This window comes from Mobula birostris, chromosome 3, assembly GCF_030028105.1.
Source record: "Mobula birostris isolate sMobBir1 chromosome 3, sMobBir1.hap1, whole genome shotgun sequence".
In the NCBI taxonomy this organism is placed as follows: domain Eukaryota; kingdom Metazoa; phylum Chordata; class Chondrichthyes; order Myliobatiformes; family Myliobatidae; genus Mobula; species Mobula birostris.
In genome coordinates this window covers 28,691,288-28,717,090 of record NC_092372.1, presented here as the reverse complement: position 1 = coordinate 28,717,090, position 25,803 = coordinate 28,691,288, and the positions used below count along the sequence as shown (strand labels likewise).

Here is a 25,803-nt window from a genome sequence, read left to right as displayed (position 1 = left end):
GAAACCCACACTCTCACGGGAAGAATGTACAAACATTGAAATCTGAACTCTTTTACGTCCCGAGCTGTAAAAGCGTCACGTTAATCACCATGCTATCGTGGTGCCTCTCTGGCATTATGGCCAACAACAAGCTGTAATTGCCAGCACAACTTCGTACAGGAAATGAGATCTTTCATGATATTTTGCAATTATAAATTTTTCACTGGATATGAACTTCTATTTTTCCTATTTTGAACTTGGAAGCAACTTTAAAATACTGCTTATGCAATCAATTTTTTTTAACTACCCATGAATTCATGGATTGTGGACCAAAACAGGATAAACCTGACTGTATGATGTTTTATTCAGACAGTGACATCTGTAGGTACTAATTACACACATCTCAGGATTCCCCCGTCTTCTTGTTTGACGGCAAAGCAGGTCCAGCAGAGTTGGGAGGAAGTCCAAGATGTAAATACGGTCCAGTGCCACTCGTAATGCTCTGGTATGCTGAGTCATCCTCCTCATTCCCAGATAGTACTGCATTTCGTAAGCTGGGCATCTCTGCAAAGGGCAGGTAAGCTTCACCTAAAACCATCCCAATAATAAAAAAATATTTTAGGATACCCAAACATACCAGGAATAATCATAAAAGTCTTCAATTGCAATAATAAATCCTGCTTGCCAGAAGTGTAAATTGGAAACCTTTGCATTTTTGATAAGTAATTTTCACATTTAACAACTGAGTTTTGAGATTTTCCATTTATACTACCCATGGGAAAGGTTTCCTGTTGTAAACGATTTCCCCCGGGATCAATAAAGTATGACTATGACTATGACTATTGACAGCATTGGCTATAAAACTACATGGATCGTACAATTAAAACACACAATATTCTTGTGACTGCAATAATCTTAAAGGCATTTCTCAGTACCTGTAGTAGAAAACAAACATTGCATGGAGCTGTACAGAATTTGAAATTACAGTGCTCTATGGTACTGTTTCAAGACCATATCTGTTTTGGCAAAGTTCCTCTTTCCTATATACGTAGGTTTGCATGTTAGAAAATACAATATATAAGCATTCTTTAGCATAATTGGTGCTCCATAGAAACTAAGCTTATCACTGGATGAATTGTTACCCTAACCCTCAAACTGAAATAGGATTTGGGATCCTATTCCACATAAAAGTATTCTTACAAATTTATGCTTCTGTTTCATTCATGTTCTTGCAACGTATATTGGCAGTGATTAGGCATTCTTTAAACATAGGGAGACATTGAAGGACTGCTTACAATAAGGACAAAAGGAACATTGTATCAAGCCTGTGAATACTTGTACCATAATTTTATTCTTCTCACATTCATATCAACTTACCCCCCGATTCTACCATTACCAGGATGTCAAAAGTTATGGGGAGAAGGCGGGAGAATGGGGTTGAGGGGGATAATAAATCAGCCATGATGGAATGGTAGGGCAGACTCAATTGGCCCCCACTTCTGCTCCAATGTCTTATGGTCGTATTACACAATTGGGACAATTTACTATGGCAAATTAACCCAACAACTGGCACGATTTTGGTAAAACTTTATTTTTTATCACATTATTTTGGAAAATAATATTTTAATAATTAACAAATAACTGATTTTATTTTAGATTTTTATATCATCATTCCTCCTTGTTACTTCACGTTATCTTGAGTTGATAGCTGAGACTCAACTGAATCTGGCACTGTGTAATATTTGAACATATGAACAAGCGTGAGTGGTTTACTGCCCTCTTCCTACCATATGGAAGTCCAGCTTCTTTTCTGCTTCCTTCTGTTTCAAAGAATGTATGATGTTGTTCCCAATGTTTATCACAGGCGGCACAGAGGAAATTTGAGTCAAAGCTTGAACAGGCACAACCTGTTTAAAGAACACAATTTAAAATAAAATTTGTGCAGTTTAATTCAAAACTTTTACTATATCTCTTACTTAACAATTGCTCTTATAATGAATAATGTAATTTGCTTGAGTAATTAACAGCATTTCCACAGTGCTAGGAACATTTTCCTTGTGGGGAGATTTGCTAGTCCCATTGGAGAGTGTTTCAGCCTAGCTGCAGGGGATGGAACCTGTTTTGACAAAGGGAAATGTTAACTGTTTCTTTCTGCACAGTTGCTACCTAACCTACTGAGAATTTCCATGATTTTCTTTTATTATTTCAGGTTGGCAACAACCAGAGTTTTGGCTTTTCAGTGAATATTTTTACATTGACTTCTCTGAGAGGCCCCCTGCTGGTTGGGGTTGGCCATGGATGTTATTCCCAGTTGTCTACATAATACTCAAGCCAGGGCACCACGATACGGAGACCAAACTGTTGCCCATGCAGCAGGCTCTCTCTCCCTACACAGCTGATGAACTCAGAGGTATGTCATAGACCGATACGGTTTGGCACCAGCAGTGTCGCAGGAGTTTCCAGTCATTGTTGAACTCAGCGTAGGATGCAGGATGTAACTTTTTTTGGTGAGGGAGGGGTTGGTGTTTGATGTTCTTGCTGCTTTTTTTTTTGTGTGGGAGGATTTTGGAGGTCAGGGGTTTGATGTTTCCAAGTAGGAGATCTGTTAGTTTTCGTGCAAGGGAGAGGTTGGGGGGTTTGGAGTCAGCAAGTTTTGTTTCTTTTTCTTTTTCAGGTGTGAGGCTTCTATGGTTTTTTCTGTATTTTATGGCTATCTGTTGAAGATGAAACTCCAAGTTGTATTCAGTGTATATACTTTGATCGTAATATGAACCGTTGAACCTTTCAACCTTTGAACCTCAGGGACTCCAGCTCTGGATTTTTCTCCAGGTTTACTCTGAAAGCCCTCTACATGAGTAGGTAAAGCCACAAGACAGCAGAGGTTTCCGTTTTTTTTCTCCCAGATGAGCTGCTGTCCGCAACTGAAAAGCCACACCTGCCCGAAGCAACCGGTTTAAAGGCACCAGTAACTTGCCTTTGCCCCTTCTCCAATCAGTAGAAATGATTCCGCCGGACTTGATTGCCAGAGGCTATTTGAGACACACTCCATTGGGAGCATTTAATAGGTAGTGGAAGCTAATCCCCACCACAGTTCCAGCTTTAACAACCTTAAGGAACCAACTTCACTGAAAAAGCACAATAAATGCAGGAGATCATTAAGAATTGACAGGGATAGGAGAGAGAAGATGAATTGTGATCATTTGAAGTCAATGTTAGATTTTAATAATCTACAAATTTTGGAAGCAATGGATGATGAAACAAGATGTTCCATAGTCTACTACACAACAGACTATTGGTGAATGAGACTACAAATTCTGAAAAACTGTGCTCACTTCTATAATTTTACATTAGCATGACTGCTTTTGCATGTGACCAAGTAGTGTGGGAAGACATTTTAAACAGGAGAAGAAAATAGTGTATCGCATATAATGATTAGATAAATTGTTCTTCCATGTAACTTGTCCATCTACTCCCCTGCCATTTTTTCCATTCCCCTTTCTCCTTTTATGGTACATTTATCAAGTACCAGTGTCTTTTCATTCAATCATTCATATAATTATCGAAAACGTTTTAATCAACTTTGGCCATTTATGTTGAATGTTCTAGATGCTAATGGAATGAAGAGATATGAGGATAGTGCTAGTAAATGGCACTAAATCAGCTATGTTCTTAATGAAAGGGTGAGCAGGTTCGAAGGGCCAGGTGGCCACTCTGCCCATTTTTTGATTTCCTACCTTAAGCTAACATCAATGTTCTATTGTGATCTCAAACCAATGCAGATGAATTGCTTTTGCCTCTAGATAGATATATTTAAAACTAAGGTACATATATATTACCATCACTACCCTGAGATTCATTTTCTTGCAGGCATTCACAGTAGATTCAAAGAAACATAATAGAATCAATAAAGAAACTCCACAAAGACAGAGACACAGCCAAATGTTTGAACATTAGGAAAACCAATCTTTACTTCAATCACTTAATCAAGGAAATGAGTGAGTTAAGATGTTTCTTTTTTTAGTCAGGAATATTGCTTGGTTCACACGATGGATTGTATTTAGCACGTCATAGAAATTTCATTCATTCCTAATGATGATTTCAGGAACAGAACAGAGAACACAGGACAGTACAGCACAGAAACAGGCCCTTCACCCCATAATGTTGTGCCAATCTAACAGAGAACGCAAATAAACACGAGTAAAGATGCTCTTAGATCTGAAATACCACTGATGTTGCACTTATGACTTCCAGTGGATTTGTGCTCTTCGTGGTTGTGTTTACAGCGGCACTTGGCTCTCCAGGTGCTTGGGTCGAAGTTTCTTCGCTTTCTAAGCCAGAATTCACCTACGTCTTCAGGGCGGGAAGGAATGAAGGCAAAAGCCCGGCACTGGCAGCCTGAGACTGCACAGGGCACTTGTACACTGGTACCTATTGACAAAATCATAAAAATCACTGGACACTATCACATAGGTAAAACTTGGAAAAGGCTGAAAAGATTGAAATATGAAGACTTTATTTGTCTACTTGCTGTTTTATCAAGATAAGTGGACTCATTTCCAGCAGCTATGATCAATTAGAGATGTTTGTCTGTCCCTCAGTGTATAATTCTACTTAGTGAGAACCAAGTTGGACTCTCTCAATGACTGTGAAATCTTGCATTAATGCTACCAAAGAAGATCAATTCTTAATGGGTCAGTATGTTCTAAGATTTCAAGTGATTAGTGGAACAGTGCTGCAGAAATCATTATAGGACATAACCTATTTTTTTAAAAAAAGTTTAGTTTAGTTTAGTTTAATTATGTTGCAAACAAACTGCAGCATTTATTTTTGAACCCTGTAGGACAAAAAAGATAGCATTACCAATATCAATCTCTGGTCTGTATTTTTAGTTATCGATCATAACTAAACTTAAAGTTTCTGGATTTGGTAGTCAAAATGTTAGGCAGAGACATTGAAGCAGCTGTGTATCTATTTTCTATTTGTGGGAGCCATGGGCATCTATCTTGTATTTTGTGGCATGTTTATTACGGTAATCTGTCAGGTGGGTGGCAGCGTGGTAGGAGCAAATGAGTATAATTACATATTCTTGCTTTTAGTTAGTTTACTTTAGTCTAGTTGAGGGGGGTAAGCCACAGGGTGATTTTTTTTTTGGTTAACCGTTATTCAATCGCTAAGTTAGTTTGACTGCTTACAGTAACTTAGTTTGACCACTTGGTTATGTTAATTGGGACACTACTGGAACACTAACTAGACCTCAACATTGCTTAAGTACATTAGTTCAACTGCTAACTTAGTGACTTCGTTAATTTGAACACTATGTCGCTACCTGGTCCATTACGGACACCTCCCTCCCCTTTCTCAATCTCTCTGCTTCTATCTTTGGAGACAGCTTATCTACTGATGTCTGTTATAAACCCACTAACTCTCACAGCTACCTGGACTATACCTCTTCCTACCCTGTTACTTGTAAAAATGCCATCCCCTTCTTTCAATTCCTCACTTGTGGCTCTTCCTCACCTCCCCTCAATTCCTTACTCTGACTCCTCATCTTTTCTTCCAGTCCTGATGAAAGGTCTTGGCCCGAAACATTGACTCTTTTCCATTGACGCTGCCTGGCCTGCCGAATTCTTTCGGCAGCTTGTGTGTGTTGCTTGAATTTCTAGCATTCGCACATTTTCTCTTGCTATGTCATTAATTTAGTTTCATTAGTTTTCTATTGCTGCAAGATTGTTTGCCTTTGCTGATTTCGTAATAAAAAGTCGAATGTATCTCTTCCGATTTTGAAGTCATTATTTTGAAAGTTCATCATACAGTGTTGATCTGCAAGCTTAGTCTCTCAGCAGTTTTGGTTTGTTTTAAAGTAATCACTACAGATGGGTTTAGATTAATATTGAATTCTTCAGAATTTATTCCTTGAATCACTGAGTAGAAACATAATCTTAATCATAAATTAATCATAGATTCAAAACTTGTATCTATGACAGAAAAACTTTTGCTTGGGGTAACATTTAATTATGATTACTGCTAACAAGTTTCACTAATCAGAAGAATCTAAACAATAACAGAAGAAGATTTTTCTATTTAACTTATCACCTTTCTCTCCAGAACTTCTCCATGCTTGATTATTCTAAATCTTCTGCACCTTATGCATCTGCTAGTGAATGATAATTTCTGTCTCTGCCTTGTATTCAATCCTAACACTATAATTAACGTCTCTTAATTCTCATGGCAGCTCTTCTGCTGAGAAACGTGATCATTATAAGTTGATCAATAGAGTAGGGAAAGCAGAATTTCACAAGTTGATGCTTTCACAAGGTTCCAGCAAATACAATCAATTCACATGTAAAAGTTTGTTCCATACCAGTAAAATGTTCATGTTCAGCAAGGAGGTGTCCACAAAAGCACTTTGATTTGACTCCAACACGAATGCAATCCCAATTGTATTCAGGGCATCGCCATCCAATATAAATTCCTTTCAAAGCAACACAGTCATCAATGTATTCTTTATAAATGTGATAGTTGAACCAACTACCAGATCATTGTTTTGCCCATTGTGAAAATATATTAAAATATTGAAGTATACCAAATTTCCCATAACTAAATTAAAGTAAAAATTTAAGGAACAGATATTTGTGTTGAAAATACCTTGCGCTAATACATATATCCTTGCTTTAATACAATCCTGGCCTATGCCTTAATGTTAGTCATAGAAAAGAAACATACTAAACCGGTGTGATTTTGTATCTTTTCATCAAGGTCCAACATAACCAGGTTCAGAAACAATTTTACCTTTCAACTATCAGCCTCCTGAACCAGAGTGGATAACTTCATTCATCTCAGCACTTAACTGATTGCACAACCTTTGGACTCACTTTAAAGGACTTCACATTTCATGTTTTCAGTATTATGTATGTATTTTTGTATTTTTTTTTGCATTTGTGTGGTTTGTCTTCTGGTGCATATTTTTTGCTTGTTAGTTTTTGTTTTACTGATCTACTGAGAATGCTTGCAAGAAAATGAAACTCAGGGTTGTATGTGGTGACATATCCGTACTTTGGCAATAAATCTACTTTGAAATTTGAGGAACAAGTTTATTTTGTATGATACTTGTTGTGGAATTTTGGGCACTTTTATTCAGTTTATAATTTATAGTTTTCTAACTCTAGCACAAGACACCTTTGCTCCTTTTTAAGCATCAATTAAAGGCATCCATTAGTCTTGCGAGACCATGGATCTGCGCCTGGAAAGTCTTCACTCTCCAGGGCACAGGCCTGGGCAAGGTTGTATGGAAGACCAGCAGTTGCCCATGCTGCAAGTCCAATGTTGTCCAAGGGAAGGGCATTAGGACCCATACAGCTTGGCACCAGTGTCGTCGCAGAGCAATGTGTGATTAAGTGCCTTGCTCAAGGACACAACACATTCCCTCAGCTGGGGCTCGAACTCACGACCTTCAGGTAGCTAGTCCAATGCCTTAACCACTTGGCCATGTGCCTACGACATCAATACTATCATTGTAATAACAGAAGCCTTTGATGTCGGTTGGATTTAGAGTGTTCATCCTCACAAAGGACACTTGGAACTTCCAGAGGAAACACATAGCTATCTCAGCCATTTGAGTTCAAGCCTGGACCTGCAGAAAGGAAGAACCCTGTGCAGTCTTATTCAATTAGCCATTGTAAGGCTTTTGGACATTCCTATGATATATTGGTGAAAAAATGTTACCGAAGAACACAGAACATATTATGATTAGATCTAATTTGACAAATAAATAGAAAATCTAAGACTCTGTGGCACATCCATTGACTGTATAAAATATATTCCTTTCTGGTTAGCTGTCATCATAAATCTATTTTTCAGCTGTAATATGTTCAAACAAATGGCAAACATTAAAAAGTTTGAAAGTTCATTCTTCTAAGTACACTAGATTTTGAAATATTTACTTGAGAGAATTATAATGAAATGCAATAATTTTTTTAAAGGAAAAGAGATTGCTAAGTAGTAATTAAGCTTTTGTATAAGAACTAACTTGTACAAAAATCTATCATCTGCAGGCTATTATTTTAAAATATCTCAATATTATATTCAGCTGCCAGTATTATATCCAGATTCCACTGGGAAAAGTACAGATTGTGATGAAGAGATTTCTACTTTAACTGTGTATTTGGAAATCCTAAATGTTGCTGTTGTTAGTTGGTATAGTGATGATGAAAATAAAACTGAGATGCAACACAATCCGGGTCTGTGCTTCATGTACATAAGACCCTCGAATCGGGTCAGTGATCACAATGTTTAAACTCACCTGTCTGAAGTGCATCTAATGCTGCTTCCCTCTCTGGATCAAATAATTCCTTCACGCGAATTCCAAATTCATCTCTGTGCATCGCTTTTGCAACAGAGATAAGCTCTGCCTTTTTGGCTGGAACTATAGGTTTCACTGTGTATCCTTCAAATATAATCACATAATTAGGTAGGCATTTTTTTTGGTTCTATCTATTCTTCATCTGCGATAATTTATTTTTGCCAGTGAGAAACAAAAGTGAAGAGTCAAAATCTTTAAACAAGAGATTTTCTGCAGATGCTGGAAATCCAAAGCGACACAGTCAAAATGCTGGAGGAACTCAGCAGGTCAGGTAGCATCTATGGAGGGGAATAAATACTCAATGTTTCAGGCCAAGCCCTTCAGCAGAGTCTCATCAAAATATTTACCTAATTCATAGGTTTGGAAAGAGTATAAGAAAATGGTCTGGAAATTCAATTCACTTTGCCTACTTTTTCATGCTGAAAATACAGTATAATTGTAAGAAAAGGGAGACCATGGGTTTAGAAACATTAATGGTATGTGAGGTAAGGCAACTATGAATTTAAAATCAAATTAATTTATAGCAGTCCAAAGGCAGCATAAACTTTTTAAAAACAAAATTGCACTTATAAATTCGTCTTTCCTAAAAAAAAACATTATTGGAAATAATTTTTCTGAGAAAGTGGACAGAGGTGAAGGAGTGGAGATTGGAAGAGAAAGTCATTGTGGATTTTCAGCTGGGCAGTGTTTTATTCCAAAAATAATTTCTTTGAATGGAGTCAAAGGAAAAGTTGTTCGATATAAAAGTGGTTCAGTTAAACAAACAAGTGTGTTAGCTGAGGGAACTATGAGGGGTATAAACATCAAGAAATGGCTGAAAGCACTGGATACTGTGGAGGCTCTGGGCCCAGACAAAATCCCAACAATAGTCCTGAAGACGTGTGCTCCAGAACTGTCTGTGCCACTAGCCAAGCTGTCCCAGTACAGCTACAACATCGGCATCTACCCGGCAATGTGGAAAATTGCCCAGGTATGCCCTGTACACAAGAAACAGGACAAGTCCACCCAGCCAATTACCGCCCTATCAGCCTACTCTCAATCACTGGCAAAGTAATGGAGTGGGGTCATCAGCTGTGCTATCATGCAGCACCTACTCAGCAATAACCTGCTTAGGGATGCCTGGTTTGAGTTCCATCAAGGCCATTCAGCTCCTGACCTCATCACCTCTTTGCTCCAGACATGGACCAAAGAGCTAAATACCAAGGTGAGGTGAGAATGATAGCCCTCAACATCAAGGCAGCATTTGACTGAGTATGGCATCAAGGTGCCCTAACTAAAATAGAGTCAATGGGAATTAGGGGGAAAATCCTCCGCTGGCTGGAATCATTGACACAAAGGAAGATGGTTGTGGTGACTGGAGGTTAATCATCTCATCCTCAGGACATCACTGCAGGAGTTCCTCAGGAAAGTGTCCTAGGACCAACCATCTTCAGCTGCTTCATCAATGACCTTCCTTACGTCATAAAGTCAGAAGTGGGAATGTTCGCAGATGACTGAGCAATGTTCTGTATCATTTGTGATTCCTCAGATAGTGAAGCAATTCATACCCAAATGCAGCGGGACCTGGACAATATCCAGGCTTGGGCTGACAAATGGCAAGTAACATTCGAGCCATGCAAATGCCAGGCAATGACCATCTCCAACAAGAGAGGCTCTAACCATCATCCCTTGACATTCAGTGGCATCACCATCACTGAATCCCCTACTATCAACATCCTGGGGGTTACCATTGACAGGAAACTGAACTGGTCTATCCATATAAACACTGTGGCTACCAGAGCAGGTCAAAGGCTAGGAATTCTGTGACGTGTAACTCACCTTCTGACTACCCAAAGCTTACCCACCATCCACAAGGCTCAGTTCAAGTGTGTAATAGAATACTTGTTACTTGCCTGGATGAGTGCAGCTCCATCAACACTTAAGAAGCTTGACACTATCCAGTACAAGGCAGCCCACTTGATTGGTACCCCTTCCACAAGCATCCAATCCCTCCACCATCGACAAACAGTTGCAGCAGTGTGTACTATCACCAAGATGCACTGCAACAACACATCAAAGTTCCTAAGGTAACCCCTTCCAGACTCACGGGCACTACCATCTAGAAGGACAAGAACAGCAGATATCTGGGAACACCACCATTTGGAAATTCCTCCCCCCACCCCCAAGTCAGTCACCATCCTGACTTGGAAACATATCTCCGTTCCTTCATTGTCACTGGTCAAGATTAGATTAAATTAGATTAGATTATGAGGACACGCTGTCCTCTTTTATTGTCATTGAGTAATGCATGCATTAAGAAATGATACAATATTCCTCCAGAATGATATCACAGAAACACAAGACAAACCAAGACTGAAAAACTGATGAAAACCACATAATTATAACATATAGTTACAACAGTGCAAAGCCATACCATAATTTGATAAAGAACAGACCATGGGCATGGTAAAAAAAAAGTCTCAAAGTCTCTCGAAGATGGTAGAAGGAAGAAAAACTCTCCCTGCCATGAGCTTCCAGCGCCGCAAACTTGCCGATGCAGCACCCTGGAAGCACCCGACCACAGCCAACTCTTGAGTCCGTCCAAAAACTTCAAGCCTCCGACCAGCCCTCCGACACCGAGCACCATCTCTGCCAAGCACTTCAACCCCACCCTGGTAACAGGCAATAGGCAAAGCCAAGGATTTGGGGCCTTCCCCTCTGGAGATTCTCGATCGCTCAGTAGCAGCGGCAGTGAAGCGGGCATGGAATTCCCTCCGTAACAGCACTGTGGGTGTACCTACACCTCAGGGACTGCAGCTCATCACCACCTTCTTTCTCAAGGGCAACTAGAGGTGGGCAATAAATGCTGGCTTCGCTGGCGACGCCCACATCCCATAAATGAATAAATAACAAAAAGATGTGAAATGAGCTGCCAGCCTAAGTGGTGGATGTGGGTTCGATTTCAACATTTAAGAGAAATTTGTACAAGTACATGGATGGGAGGGGTATGGTGGGATGCAGGTTGATGGGACTAGGCAGAATAGTGGTTCGGCACAGACTGGAATGCCTAAAGAGCCTCCTTATGTGTCGTGGTGTTTGATGATTCTAACTAGTGGGACTTTGTTCAGTAAAGGAACAAGGGGCCCTCAGACCATCCTGATGTGGGAACGTGCTGTCGAGAGACTGGAGGTCTATGGTGCAAATGAGCAGACTGGCACCAGGAAAGTGGAAATGGTCAAAGTGGTGGGGAGTGCCAGAGGTATCATGGGTGTAAGTAGAAAGGAAATGGAGCAGGAGAGAAAGGATGGAGTCAAATAGGAAGTGATAAATTAAGTGGGATAAGAACTTGCTGAAATGATCTGTCCACCCTAACAAACCTATTTCAGTGTATCTTGTTCCAGCTTCTGTTTCAGCAACAACTCTGACTTGTAGTACAATTTGTACATGTCCCTTTAACAGTATTCTCTTTCTAAAATCTCTTATTTCATATGAAGAAAGACTGGATGAACTGGGCTTGTACTCGTTGGAATTTAGAAGATTGAGGGGGGATCTGATTGAAACGTATAAGATCCTAAAGGGATTGGACAGGCTAGATGCAGGAAGATTGTTCCCAATGTTGGGGAAGTCCAGAACGAGGGGCCACAGTTTGAGGATAGAGGGGAAGCCTTTTAGGACCGAGATTAGGAAAAACTTCTTCACACAGAGAGTGGTGAATCTGTGGAATTCTCTGCCACAGGAAACAGTTGAGGCCAGTTCATTGGCTATATTTAAGAGGGAGTTAGATATGGCCCTTGTGGCTACGGGGGTCAGGGGGTATGGAGGGAAGGCTGGGGCGGGGTTCTGAGTTGGATGATCAGCCATGATCATAATAAATGGCGGTGCAGGCTCGAAGGGCCGAATGGCCTACTCCTGCACCTATTTTCTACGTATGTTTCTATGTCTATTAACCTGACACCTTGTGTGACCTTGCACTTTATTGTTTACCTGCACTGCACCTTTTTGGTTGTTTTTATACTTTATTCTGCATTGTTATTGTTTTACCTTGTTCTAGCTCAAAGCACTGTGTAATGATCTGATCTGTATAAACAGCACACAAGACAAGATTTTCACTGTATCTTTGTGACAATAAAGCAATATCAATACCAATACTGTGCGGAAGCAGTGAGGTTGCAGAGTGTTGGAGAGCAACACAGACAAGGACACAGTTTGGCTCATTAAAATAACATAGCAGGATGAACAGCGTTAGCAAAGTTTGCTTGTCCTGTGAGTATTTAAGAACTATTTTCCTACCATTGACGATGAAAATTACACTGGGGATGAATATTGGTCAACTGGTTGAGTTGACCATGTCAACGGTGAACTGATTCCACAACCTATGGTCTCACTTTCAAGGACTCTGCTAATCACGCTCTCAACATTATTCATTTATTTGCACAATTTGTTTTCTTTTGCACATTGCTTGTTTCTGAGTTGTTTATGTACTTAAGTATTTTTCATAAATTTGATTGTATTTCTTTATTTTCCTGTAAATGCCTGCACAAGAATGAATTTCAAGATGGACTTTATATTTAAATCATCTAACTTAGCACAGATGTAGAAATGGACTTTAAATCTTCTTGGTTTGTACAACTTATAAGCAAAAAAAGAAAAACCTGGATTATATTTTTAAATCTTTATTTATTTGTGTATTTCAAGGTAGTGTGTCAGGGCGGTTTTGTGGTTAGACAAATATAGGGGAAAGGGGAAGGGAGAGGGGAGGGAGCAGGAAGCACCACGGAGGGATTCTGTAATGATCAGTAAACCAATTGTTTGGAATCAAATGACCTCACCTGGTGCCTCAGGGCTGGATGAGTCTGCACCCGCATCACTCTCTCTCTGTCACCTGTCACACCTCTCCCACAACACTCCATAGTCATAGAGTGATAGAGAAGCACAGCATAGAAACATGCCCTTTGGCCCATCTAGTTCATGCTGAAACCATTTAAGCCGTCTACTCTCATCGACCTGCACCAGGTCCATCGCCCTCCATACTCCTACCACCCACGTACCTATCCAAACTTCTCTTAAATGTTGGATTCAAACTCACATGCACCACTTGTGCTGGCAGCTCATTCCACACTCTCACAGCCCTCAGTGAAGAAGTTTCCCCCCATGTTCCCCTTAAACCTCACCTTTCACCCTTAACCCATGACCTCTGGTTGTAGTCCCACCCAACCTCAGTGGAAAAAAATTTGCTTGCATTTACGCCTCAGTCTTCTACGTTCTAAAGAATACAGTCCTAACCTATTCAATCTTTCCTTGTAACTCAAGTCCTCCAGAACCAGCAACACCCTTATGAATTTCCTCTGTACTCTTTCAACCTTGTTTACATCTTTTCTGTAGATAGGTGACCAAAACTCCACACAATACTCCAAATTAGGCCTCACCAATGTCTGATACAACTTTTACATAACATCCCACCTCCTGTACTAAATACATTGATTTATGAAGGCCAATGTTGCAAAAGCTTTCTTTATGACCCTGTCTACATGCAACACCATTTCCAATGAGTTAGGGACCTGTATTCCCTGATCCCTCTGTTCTACCACCCTTCTAAGTGCCCTACCATTCACTGTGTAAGACCTACCTTGGCTAGTCCTACCGAAGTGCAAACTTTGCACTTTTCTGCATTAAATTCCATCTGTTATTTTTCATCCCATTTTTCCAGCAGATCTCTTTGCAAGCCATGATAGCCTTCCTCACTGTCCACTACACCCCAATCTTGGTGTCATCCGCAAATTTACTGATCCAGTTAACCGCATTATCATCCAGATCATTGACATAGATGACAAACAACAAAGGTCTGAGCACCAATCCCTGCGGCATGTCACTAGTCACAGGCCTCTAGAGAGTGGTAGCCCTCTACTACCACTCTCTGGCTTCTCCCACAATTTACTACCTCATCCTGAATGCCGAGCGACAGAACCTTCTTGACCAGCCTCCCATGTGGGACCTTGTCAAACGCCTTACTAAATTCCACATACACACCATCCACTGCCTTGCTTTCATCCACATTCCTGGTAACTATCACGAAAAACTCTATAACATTGGTTAGATGTGACCTCGCCACCCTCAACATCCTTTGCTCTTGCCAGATTTATAAACTCGCTCTCTGCTCCACGTTGACAAATACAGTACTGTGCAAAGGTCTTAATAAAGGCATCTATTAGTCTTGCAAGACCATGGATCTGCGCCTGGAAAGTCTTCACTCTCCAGGACACAGGCCTGGGCAAAGTTGTATGGAAGACCGGCAGTTGCCCATGCTACAAGACTCCCCTCTCCACACCACCGATGTTGTCTACGGGAAGAGCAAGAGCTTGACTCCAGTGTTGTCGCAGAGCCATGTGTGGTTAAGTGCCTTGCTCAAGGATACAACATGCTGCCTTGGCTGGGGCTTGAACTCACGACCTTCAGATCGCTAGTTGAATGCCTTAACCACTTGGCCAAGTGCCCACATTCAAAGGTCTTAGGCATGTATATATAGCTAAGGTGCCCAAGACTTTTGCACAGTATTGTACTTAAGCCCTTAACAATACTCTTGAACTTGAATATTGGGTGCTGCTTTATTGCTGGATTTGGAGGAGCTTTATGAAGGAAAAAAGCTTTCTAGTGCTACCAAAATGTTCGCCAAGAAGTTAGAGGTCTAATCTCTCAGAGGCAATACCAGGTTTGGAAAACAATATAATTTGTCTGTAGGCTAGGCTGTTTATTTTCAACTCTACAGCAGAGATGTTGTTTTGCTGAGATGAAGCAATCCCATTCTGTGCAACCTGTGGTTGAGTGTGCCTTTCTGTTTTTCATTTGTAGGGATCAGGCTACTCGGGCCAGAATCTACTGCCCAGCCCTAATTGCCCTAGAACTGAGTGGGTATCATACCATTCAAAAATTAACCACACAGGTGAGACTGGAGTCACATGTAGACCAGACTAGGTAGAAACAGCTGATTTCCTCTCCTGAAGGAGATTAATGGACTAGAGTGGCTCGCTTGACAATCCGGTAGTTTTGCAGTTATTACTACTGATAAATAAGCTTTTAAAATTACAGATGATTAAATTCCACTGCTGCCTGGATTAATAGTGCTTGTGGCTACACATAATTTAACCACAGTCCTGCACCTGGATTCAATACCCTTATTTAAATTCCGGCTTTCGGATTTATTTATCACGCGTACAGTAAAATGTGTCATTTGCATTTACAGGCAGCACATCCAAGGATATGCTGGGGGAAGCCCGCAAGCGTTGCCACACATACTGCGCCAAAAAAGCTTGGAATTCTATTTCAGATTATGTACAATAACCATGAATATAATCTGCCGATTAAGGGGGATTTACTGTTACCCTGAACATGGTCTTTTCATTCAACACCACAGTCACAGATTAATTGTCAGATCTGCAGAAGGTCCCCCAGTCATTTTAAATGGACCAACTGTTAAAAATGGGATTGGATGTAAGGAGTCCAGGATTAAAGAAAATGGACGCTAAATGGTAAATCCTGTGAATAATTTGTTGAAACCAGCAATTCATGACATGAAAAATTGGTCTCTGCTCTTACTGCAGTAACAGCTTGACTGGAGGCTTTGTATTAGGGATACCAATCCTGGCCTTACCAAGAACTGAAACTAATTTGGCGGGGCAGCGTTAAGGTAAAGGGCATATATCAGAGTTAGCACTGTGCACCTCGGCAGGTAACAGCTGCTGAGCGGAGAAGAAAAAAATGCATTCCAAAAACTATTAATGGTTGGGTGCATTTGCCGTCCCACTTCGCCGGCACTGAATCAAATACTTTTTAAACAGGAAATTCTTTCCTTAAAACAAGAAATTCCTGACAACACTAGTTCTTTAAGACCACTGTTCCACACCACCATGGATAGAGTTACCGCTTTTCAGTTCAGAATATCTTATGAATGGTTTATATAAAACTTCTGAAACTGGACTGGAAGATTATAAACGAGAATGCCACATTTTCTCACTTCCTGTTCTTTTGATGGATGTAATTTGATTTTTAAAATTCTCTTGCTTTCATCTCAAATAGGAAACATCAAAGTTATTTTTTTTTCTGTGTGAAATTTTACATTTTTACATTTTCCAAGGTCAGTATCTTGCACCTTGCTTACACTTGGAATGGGTAAAATTTGTCACTTCTGAGTTTCTATGGCGAATTTTCTTACCCCTGCCATGAAGATTGTCATTTCTCTGGGGATTCTTCCAACTTACTGCTGTAAGGCCCAGGGACTGACATGGACTGCACTGACACCCTGAGGTGCTAAATTCAATGTATTTTGATTGCAGAGATATTTTTACATTACCTTTTGGACCAAGCATTGTGTTTTCCTGTGTGGACTGCGATGTTTGATATGGCACTAATGCCTGGCTAGGTCCAGCTCTACTATTCATGTTGCTGCCTGGTGTGGCCTGGATGGACTCATGACCCTTAGTCTTGGGAACAACACCAGCCTTCTTCGCCTTTGCCTTTGAATCTTGACCTGAAGACATTGCAGGTGTATTTCTCAGCTGAGCTTGCCCACTGAAGCCAGATATTGAAACATTGACAATTACAATGGAATTTTCATTGTTGACATTTGCATTTAGAAATTTGATTATATCAGGCAATGTTTTTCTTAAAAAAACTTTTTGTGGGATTAAGTCCTACCTGGCCAGAAATGCAATCATATGAAGTGGTGAGAAATGCTTTTATTGCCCTGTAACTAGGAAACAGGTTGATTTGTTGACAGCAACCCAGTCAGAGAAAGAGACTGGAAGAATCTCCCGTTGATTACTGGCGTGCGAGCTAATTGAAAAGCAAATATTATTTAATGTGCACCAAGCAACATACAATAAGAGGAGCAGCAGATTACTGTACAGCTTAAAACATATTGAATTTAGATAATATTAGACAGACAGCAATGGCAAAAAATCCACAATGTGCACATGCCAGGCATGGTTCAGAATGTCTTATGAAATGTAAGTAGTGCGTTCATATTTTGAACAATATCTAAAATGCAAAGGTCATCCAAGAAGGTAAAAGCTGTAAGGAGGATTAGGCTGTTAAGCCCTCATATCCACTTCTACATTTGAGAAAGTCATGGCTGATCATTATATCTGCACCACTTTCCGCCACAGCTCACTTGGGCAAAGAACTTCAAACATTCACCAACATTTGAAGAATTTTTTTCTCGCGTCTGATGTAAAAGCAAATAGCTGAGTTTGTCTGGCACTTCTTCCCTTCTTTCAGATTTTTAGCATCTGCCGTGTATGGATCATCTCTCCTCTATCCTGAATTGACGGCTCTATACCTTGACAGTCCAGTCAAGGCAGACACTTTCCCTGCATCTATCCTTTTAAACTCTGAAAGAATGTTGTGTTCTTTAATGAGGACGCTCAACATTCTTCTGAAATTTAGAGAGTACAGGGGGCACCATGGTTAATATCTCCTTATAAGAAAATCCTCCCATTACAGCAATCAGTCTTGTACATCTTTGTTGCACTCCCTCAGTCCGCCTCCTTCATTGCATAGGGGACAACACTTGTTCACTGTATTCCAGGTAGAGTATCACCAGGGTTCTATAGACCCACAAAGGCCACTTTATTAAGTACACCTGTTCGTTAATGCAGGTATTTAATCAGCCAATCATATAGCAGCAACTCATTGCATAAAAGCAATGGTCAGTTGTTGTACAGGCCAAACATCAGAATGGGGAAGAAATGTGATCTAAGTGACTTTGACTGTGGAATGATTGTTGGTGCCAGATAGGGTGGTTTGAATATCTGAGAAAGTGCTGATCTTGTGGGATTTTCATGCACAATAGTCTCTATAGTTTATACAGAATGGTGCAAAATACAAAAAAATCATCAAGTAAACCGCAGTTCTGTGGGTGAAAGCACCTTGTTAATGAGAGAGGTCAGAGGAGAATGGTCACCCTGTTTCAAGCTGACAGGAAGGCGACAGTAACTCAAATAACCACACAATACAACAGTGGTGTGCAGAAGAGCAATTCTGAACATACAACATGTCGAACCTTGAAATGGACGGGATATAGTAACAGAAGAGCATGAACATTACAGTAACTGATCTTTACTCTCATACACATCCTCTTGCCAACATGCTACTCTTCTTTCTAATCGCAAGCTATACCTGTCACTATCCCTCAGTGACCCTTTTACAAGAGCTCCCAGTCCCTCTGAACAGGAACATACTTCAATCTCTTTTACTTAAAAAATACCCTGCTTCTATATTTTCTATATAGCATGACGAATACTCCCTCATCATTTGAATTATCAGCCTGTCTTATGTATCCCGCATTATTTCTTCATTTCTTCCAGAAAACACCTAGCATAAATGGAGGAACAAGATACTGCACATGCTGGAATCTGGAGCAAGAAACAAGCTACTGGAGGAACTCAGCAGGTCAGTCAGCATCTGTGGAGGCAAAGGGATGGCAGAGTCTCTGGTCAAAACCCTGCCTCAGTGCACTAAACATAAATATATGATTGAGCATGTAATCAGATTGACTGTGTCTTTATGTAATAATACAGAATAACAAATACATTGTGCATCCCCACAGGAGATGGTAGTTTTGATTGACATAAATAAATTCTGCCCTGCATTTGACTGACTAAGCCTGGTTCGAACTTACCAACACAGTTTTATTTAGCCAACCATCTGTTAGAATTTCACTTTACTTTTACCACTTTGTCAGCCAAGCTTTTTGCTGGTTGTCCAAAATGAGCAAGTTACCAGGACTGAATTGGGATAGGGTCCAGGTGTTGAGACTGACTGCTGGTTTTGGGAGTTGGGGAGATCTGATTTCACTCCCAGTGTACCTTAGCTACACAACATTTATCAACGCAGATATACATTGTTCTCCATTTCTGGGCAAACTATCTTTATGCACAAGCCAGAAGTATTTTAGCCAACATTTATCTTGGAGCTTTAGTTTCTAAACTTTCACATATCAATCTCTTTACAAATCCTTTAAATGGACATGAAAGCAAATAATCCTATAACATATTATGCAGTTTTGGAGGCAGAGAAATTTACATTAATTTTGCTGTATACTTTATTCACCCTTGATTATCATTTAAATATTGACCATGCCAAGTTAGCAATAAAGCTCCAAATATAATTATTCACACAAACGCCCTACAGCAAGGTCATAAGAGCAATCTGAATAGGGATGGTCAAGTTATTTGCAATAAACTTAACATATAAATCAGAAAACTTTGCACAGATGTAGAATTGGACTTTAAACCTTCTTAGTTTGTACAGCAGGGAGTGCCTTACAAGCAAAAGAAAAAACCTGGATAATTTTTTAAACCTTTATTTATTTGTGTTATTGTGTGGCAAGATACAATTTAATTACTTGGTTCATAAAGTCCAAATTTTATATGTAAGGAACATAGAATTTTGTTGCTTCTATTAGTTAACTTTGTTCAGTTTTACTGGGGTGGCATGGAAGTGTATTACAGTGTCAATGGGGCTGAATTCTCACTGCTATCTCTAAGGAGTTTGTACGTCCTCTCCCCAACTGCGCGTGCTTCCTCCGGATGTTCCAGTTTCCTCCCAAACTCTAAAGATGTACGAGTCAGGGTTAGGGTTAGTAAGTTGTGGGTATGCTATGTTGATGCTGGAATCATGGCAACACTTGCGGGCTGCCTCCATTACGTATTTGGATTGTGTTGGTTTTTGATGCTAACAATGCATTTCACTGAATGCTTTTCGGTATCCATGTGATAAATAATCTCATTAATTTAAATAAATCACCATGAATAAATTAATGTAATAAATAAATTAATATAGTCATAAAGCTAATCTAATCTAAATTTAAATTAACTTCAAAGCAGACCAACAAAATAGACAAAATATGTTTCAGAATTTTTATGCTTTTTCATGCCTATGCCATTTTAAGCGTTAAGTGGTTGAAAAGTTAACTCTACATAAAACGCATGTAACTTAAACTGTCTTTACACGTGAGAGTGTGAAAGATCAAAAGCTCAAATAATGGGCCAATGTGGGATTGCTTTTCTCATAGCGAAAATAATCTTGAGCATTCCCAGCCATAGAGCTGCATGAACTAAAATAAATGGTATTCATGTGACAACTTTGTAAGCAGGAAAACAGCTAATACAAATTGCAATTTAAAAAATACATTGCAACATATTTTCTTGGCAAATAGTCAGCGTCCACTAAGGAAATTAGTGGCTCGGTTCCCTAATAAACTTCAGTATCCTGGATGTGCAATACCAGTTTTATAAAAAAACAAGTCTAAACACCATTTGTTATTTCTGCTGAGCCGATTTGTTGCATTAAATTTAAAGGAAACCTTTGATATATTATGAGCAACAGCATGAGTGATCTACCAAAGGATAGAGAAACAAAGGAGCTGATCTACTGAGGAACGGCGGGTCTGAGGTAATTTCCTGCCAAAATTTGTTATTACTTCTTGGGATGTGACATAATCATGATGTTGTTATTTGATGTGTATTAACATGAAACACAAATATGTTATGCAACCAGAAGATTTATTATTACCAGACTTCTTCAGGGTCCTCATTACCATGTTCAGATGACAAACCCCTCAAGAGAGGAAGTATAAAGGGAAAAAGCTTTTACTGTAAATATAAATGAATAAAGAGTTATATCATAAGGAAAATTAAACAAAAACACTCCCAATATAACTTACATCACTTATTAAAAAGAGGTGAATAATTATAAAATTGTCTTATCAGGAGGGTAATTTATTTATTTATTTGTTTAGAGGTAACTGACTCTTCTAGTTCAACGAGCCATTTACTGTACACCTATGTGAACAATTCGCCTACTAACCAGTACATCTTTGGAATATGGGAGGTACCCACACAGTCACAGAGAGAACGTAAAAACCCCTTACAGACAGTGGCGGGAATTGTACCCTGGTCGCCAGGCTGCAAAATGATGCACTAACCGCTACGCTACCATGATTAAAGACAGTTGATCTATTTGTTATGTCAGCGAACACCGAACAGATCCTTTGGCAAGGCATCAGCTAGGCTAATCTCTGCGATGGGAGGGTTGTCCTATAACAAGCGGCTAAAAAATTACATCTGTATTGCTTGAAGTCCCGAAGAATGAGGGATGATCTGATTAAAACATTTAAAACCCAAAGAGGGAATTATGAGGTAGACGTTGAAATGTTTCCACACATGGGAGAATCTTGAATAAGGACACAAAGTTACAAGATGAGGGGGGCTGTCATTTCAGACCAATGTGATTAGGAACTTCTTCCTTGAGACATTGGTGGCAGGTTTGATAGGCCAGGCAATTTGTTCCTGCTCCCATTTTCTTATAGCAACACACATCAAAGTTGCTGGTGAACACAGCAGGCCAGGCAGCATCTCTAGGAAGAGGTACAGTCGACGTTTCAGGCCAAGACCCTTCGTCAGGACTAACTGAAGGAAGAGTTAGTAAGAGATTTGAAAGTGGGAGGGGGAGGGGGAGATCCAAAATGATAGGATAAGACAGGAGGGGGAGGGATGGAGCCAAGAGCTGGACAGGAGATTGGCAAAGGGGATATGAGAGGATCATGGGACAGGAAGCCCAGGGAGAAAGACGGGGGGGGGGGAACCCAGAGGATGGGCAAGGGGTATAGTCAGAGGGACAGAGGGAGAGAAAGGAGAGTGAGAGAAAGAATGTGTGTATAAAAATGAATAACGGATGGGGTACACGGGGGAGGTGGGGCATTAGCGGAAGTTAGAGAAGTCAGTGCTCATGCCATCAGGTTGGAGGCTACCCAGACGGAATATAAGGTGTTGTTCCTCCAACCTGAGTGTGGCTTCATCTTTACAGTACAGGAGGCCGTGGATAGACATGTCAGAATGGGAATGGGATGTGGAATTAAAATGTGTGACCACTGGGAGACCCTGCTTTCTCTGACGGACAGAGCGTAGGTGTTCAGCAAAGCGGTCTCCCAGTCTGTGTCGGGTCTCGCCAATATATAGAAGGCCACATCGGGAGCACCGGACGCAGTATATCACCCCAGCCGACTCACAGGTGAAGTGTCGCCTCACGTGGAAGGACTGTTTGGGGCCCTGAATGGTGGTAAGGGAGGAAGTGTAAGGGCATGTGTAGCACTTGTTCCGCTTACAAGGATAAGTGCCAGGAGGGAGATCAGTGGGGAGGGATGGGGGGGACGAATGGGCAAGGGAGTCATGTAGGAAGCGATCCCTGTGGAAAGCAGAGAGAGCGGGGGAGGGAAAGATGTGCTTAGTGGTGGGATCCCGTTGGAGGTGGCAGAAGTTACGGAGAATAATATGTTGGACCCAGAGGCTGGTGGGGTGGTAGGTGAGAACCAGGGGAACCCTATTCCTAGTGGGGTGGCGGGAGGATGGAGTTCCGTCTGGGTAGCCTCCAATCTGATGGCATGAACATTGACTTCTCTAACTTCCACTAATGCCCCACCACCCCTCGTACCCCATCTGTTATTTATTTTTATACACACATTCTTTCTTTCACTCTCCTTTTTCTCCCTCTGTCCCTCTGACTATACCCCTTGCCCAGCCTCTGGGTTCCCCCCCCGTCTTTCTCCCTGGGCCTCCTGTCCCATGATCCTCTCATATCCCCTTTGCCAATCATCTGTCCAGCTCTTGGCTTCATCTGTCCCCCTCCTGTCTTCTCCTATCATTTTGGATCACCCCCTCCCCCTCCCACTTTCAAATCTCTTACTAACTCTTCCTTCAGTTAGTCCTGACGAAGGGTCTCGGCCTGAAACGTCGACTGTACCTCTTCCTAGAGATGCTGCCCCCCTGCTGTGTTCACCAGCAACTTTGATGTGTGTTGCTTGAATTTCCAGCATCTGCAGAATTCCTGTTGTTTGCCCATTTTCTTATGCTCTTATGTTCATAACCACTAGGGGGCAGATGAAGTCTTGGTCATCCAAAGAGGCAGCATTTCCAACAGTGTGCAGTCCTTTCCCTCTGTAGTTATACATGCTCCAGAGTGGCACTTTCCAGCACAGATAAAAATTGTTAATGACACTTTTATACAATTAGATTATGAAGACACGTAGTCCTCTTTTATTGTCATTTAGTAATGCATGCATTAAGAAATGATACAATATTTCCTCCGGTGTGATATCACAAAACACAGGACAGACCAAGACTGAAAAAACTGACAAAAGCACATAATTATAACATATAGTTACAACAGTGCAACAATACCATAACTTGATGAAGAAGTCCATGAGCACAGTGAAATTCCAAGTCTCTCAAATGTCCCACATCTCACGTAGACGGGAGAAGGAAGAAAATCTCTCCCTGCCATGCCGACCACAGTCCGACTCTGAGTCATCTGAAAACTTCGAGCTCTGATCAGCTGTCTGACACCGAGTACTGAGCGCCATCTCTGTCCGAACGATTCAACCTCAACCTCGGTCGCCACCAGCAGGCAAAGCCGGGGATTTTCAGGCCTACCCTCCGAAAGATTCCCGACCACGCAGTAACGACAGCAGCAAACGAGCGTTTCAGAAATTTTTCCAGATGTTCCTCTGTGCTTTCACGTCCATCTTCATCAAATCAGAATTGTCCACGGCCCCTATTTAACAGATACGATATCATTTTCACTGGAGGGCTGCGCACGCACACGGTGCACTGCCTCTCTCCTCCAGCCTATTAGAAAGTCAATGGAATTTCTTTAAAAAACCATTGAAATTTAAAGGCCATGCAACACACAGCAAAGTTGCTGGTGAACGCAGCAGGCCAGGCAGCATCTGTAGGAAGAGGTACAGTCGACGTTTCAGGCCAAGACCCTTCGTCAGGACTAACTGAAGGAAGAGTTAGTAAGAGATTTGAAAGTGGGAGGGGGAGGGGGAGATCCAAAATGATAGGAGAAGACAGGAGGGGGAGGGATGGAGCCAAGAGCTGGACAGGTGATTGGCAAAAGGGATATGAGAGGATCATGGGACAGGAGGTCCGGGGAGAAAGACAAGGCGGGGGGGGGGGAACCCAAAGGATGGACAAGGGGTATAGTCAGAGGGACAGAGGGAGAAAAAGGAGAGTGAGAGAAAGAATGTGTGTATATAAATAAATAACGGATGGGGTACGAGGGGGAGGTGGGGCATTAGTGGAAGTTAGAGAAGTCGATGTTCATGCCATCAGGTTGGAGGCTACCCAGACAGAATATAAGGTGTTGCTCCTCCAACCTGAGTGTGACTTCATCTTTACAATAGAGGAGGCCGTGGATAGACATGTCAGAATGGGAATGGGATGTGGAATTAAAATGTGTGGCCACTGGGAGATCCTGCTTTCTCTGGCAGTCAGAGCGTAGGTGTTCAGCGAAGCGGTCTCTCAGTCTGCGTCGGGTCTCTCCAATATATAGAAGGCCACGTCGGGAGCACCGGATGCAGTATATCACCCCAGCCGACTCACAGGTGAAGTGTCGCCTCACCTGGAAGGACTGTCTGGGGCCCTGAATGGAGGAAGTGTAAGGGCATGTGTAGCAATTGTTCCGCTTACAAGGATAAGTGTCAGGAGGGAGATCAGTGGGGAGGGATTGGGGGGACGAATGGGCAAAGGAGTTGCGTAGGGAGCGATCCCTGCGGAAAGCAGAGAGAGGCGGGGAGGGAAAGATGTGCTTAGTGGTGGGATCCTGCTGGAGGTGGCGGAAGTTACGGACAATAATATGTTGGACCTGGAGGCTGGTGGGGTGGTAGGTGAGGACCAGGGGAAGCTTATTCCTAGTGGGGTGGCGGGAGGATGGAGTGAGAGCAGATGTGCGTGAAATGGGGGAGATGCGTTTGACAGCAGAGTTGATAGTGGAGGAAGGGAAGCCCCTTTCTTTAAAAAAGGAGGACATCTCCCTCGTCCTGGAATGAAAAGCCTCATCCTGAGAGCAGATGCGGCGGAGACGGAGGAATTGCGAGAAGGGGATGGCGTTTTTGCAATAGACAGGGTGAGAAGAGGAATAGTCTCCCGATGTGGCCTTCTATATATTGGCGAGACCCGACACAGACTGGGAGACCGCTTTGCTGAACACCTACGCTCTGTCCGCCACAGAAAGCAGGATCTCCCAGTGGCCACACATTTTAATTCCACATCCCATTCCCATTCTGACATGCCTATCCACGGCCTCCTCTACTATAAAGATGAAGCCACGCTCAGGTTGGAGGAACAACACCTTATATTCCGTCTGGGTAGCCTCCAACCTGATGGCATGAACACTGACTTCTCTAACTTCCGCTAATGCCCCACCTCCCCCTTGTACCCCATCCGTTACTTATTTTTATACACATATTCTTTCTCTCACTCTCCTTTTTCTCCCTCTGTCCCTCTGACTATACCCCTTGCCCATCCTCTGGTTCCCCCCCCCCTTGTCTTTCTCCCCGGACCTCCTGTCCCATGATCCTCTCATATCTCCTTTGCCAATCACCTGTCCAGCTCTTGGCTCCATCCCTCCCACTCCTGTCTTCTCCTATCATT

The 25,803-nt window shown here is 41.5% G+C and overlaps 1 protein-coding gene across 1 annotated transcript; it reads right to left on the bottom strand.

Moving 5' to 3' along the window:
• Positions 1–329: 329 nt before the first annotated feature.
• LOC140194553 (protein FAM221B-like) lies at positions 330–17,030 on the bottom strand. The gene is made up of 7 exons (XM_072251768.1): positions 17,006–17,030; positions 16,662–16,879; positions 8,279–8,422; positions 6,341–6,451; positions 4,204–4,407; positions 1,767–1,886; positions 330–567 (listed from the first exon to the last, which is right to left on the bottom strand). The coding sequence occupies exons 1-7, from the start codon at positions 17,023–17,025 to the stop codon at positions 383–385; spliced, it is 1,002 nt and encodes a 333-aa protein (XP_072107869.1). The 5' UTR covers positions 17,026–17,030; the 3' UTR covers positions 330–382.
• Positions 17,031–25,803: the final 8,773 nt, after the last annotated feature.

Coding starts and splice junctions, on each gene's coding strand:
- LOC140194553 (XM_072251768.1), bottom strand. CDS start 17,025: ATGATTGCATTTCTGGCCAG. Junction 4,408..6,340: donor TGAACATGAACATTTTACTG/GTATGGAACAAA, acceptor TTTTGTCAATAG/GTACCAGTGTACAAGTGCCC. Junction 1,887..4,203: donor TCATAAGTGCAACATCAGTG/GTATTTCAGATC, acceptor TTCTTTAAACAG/GTTGTGCCTGTTCAAGCTTT.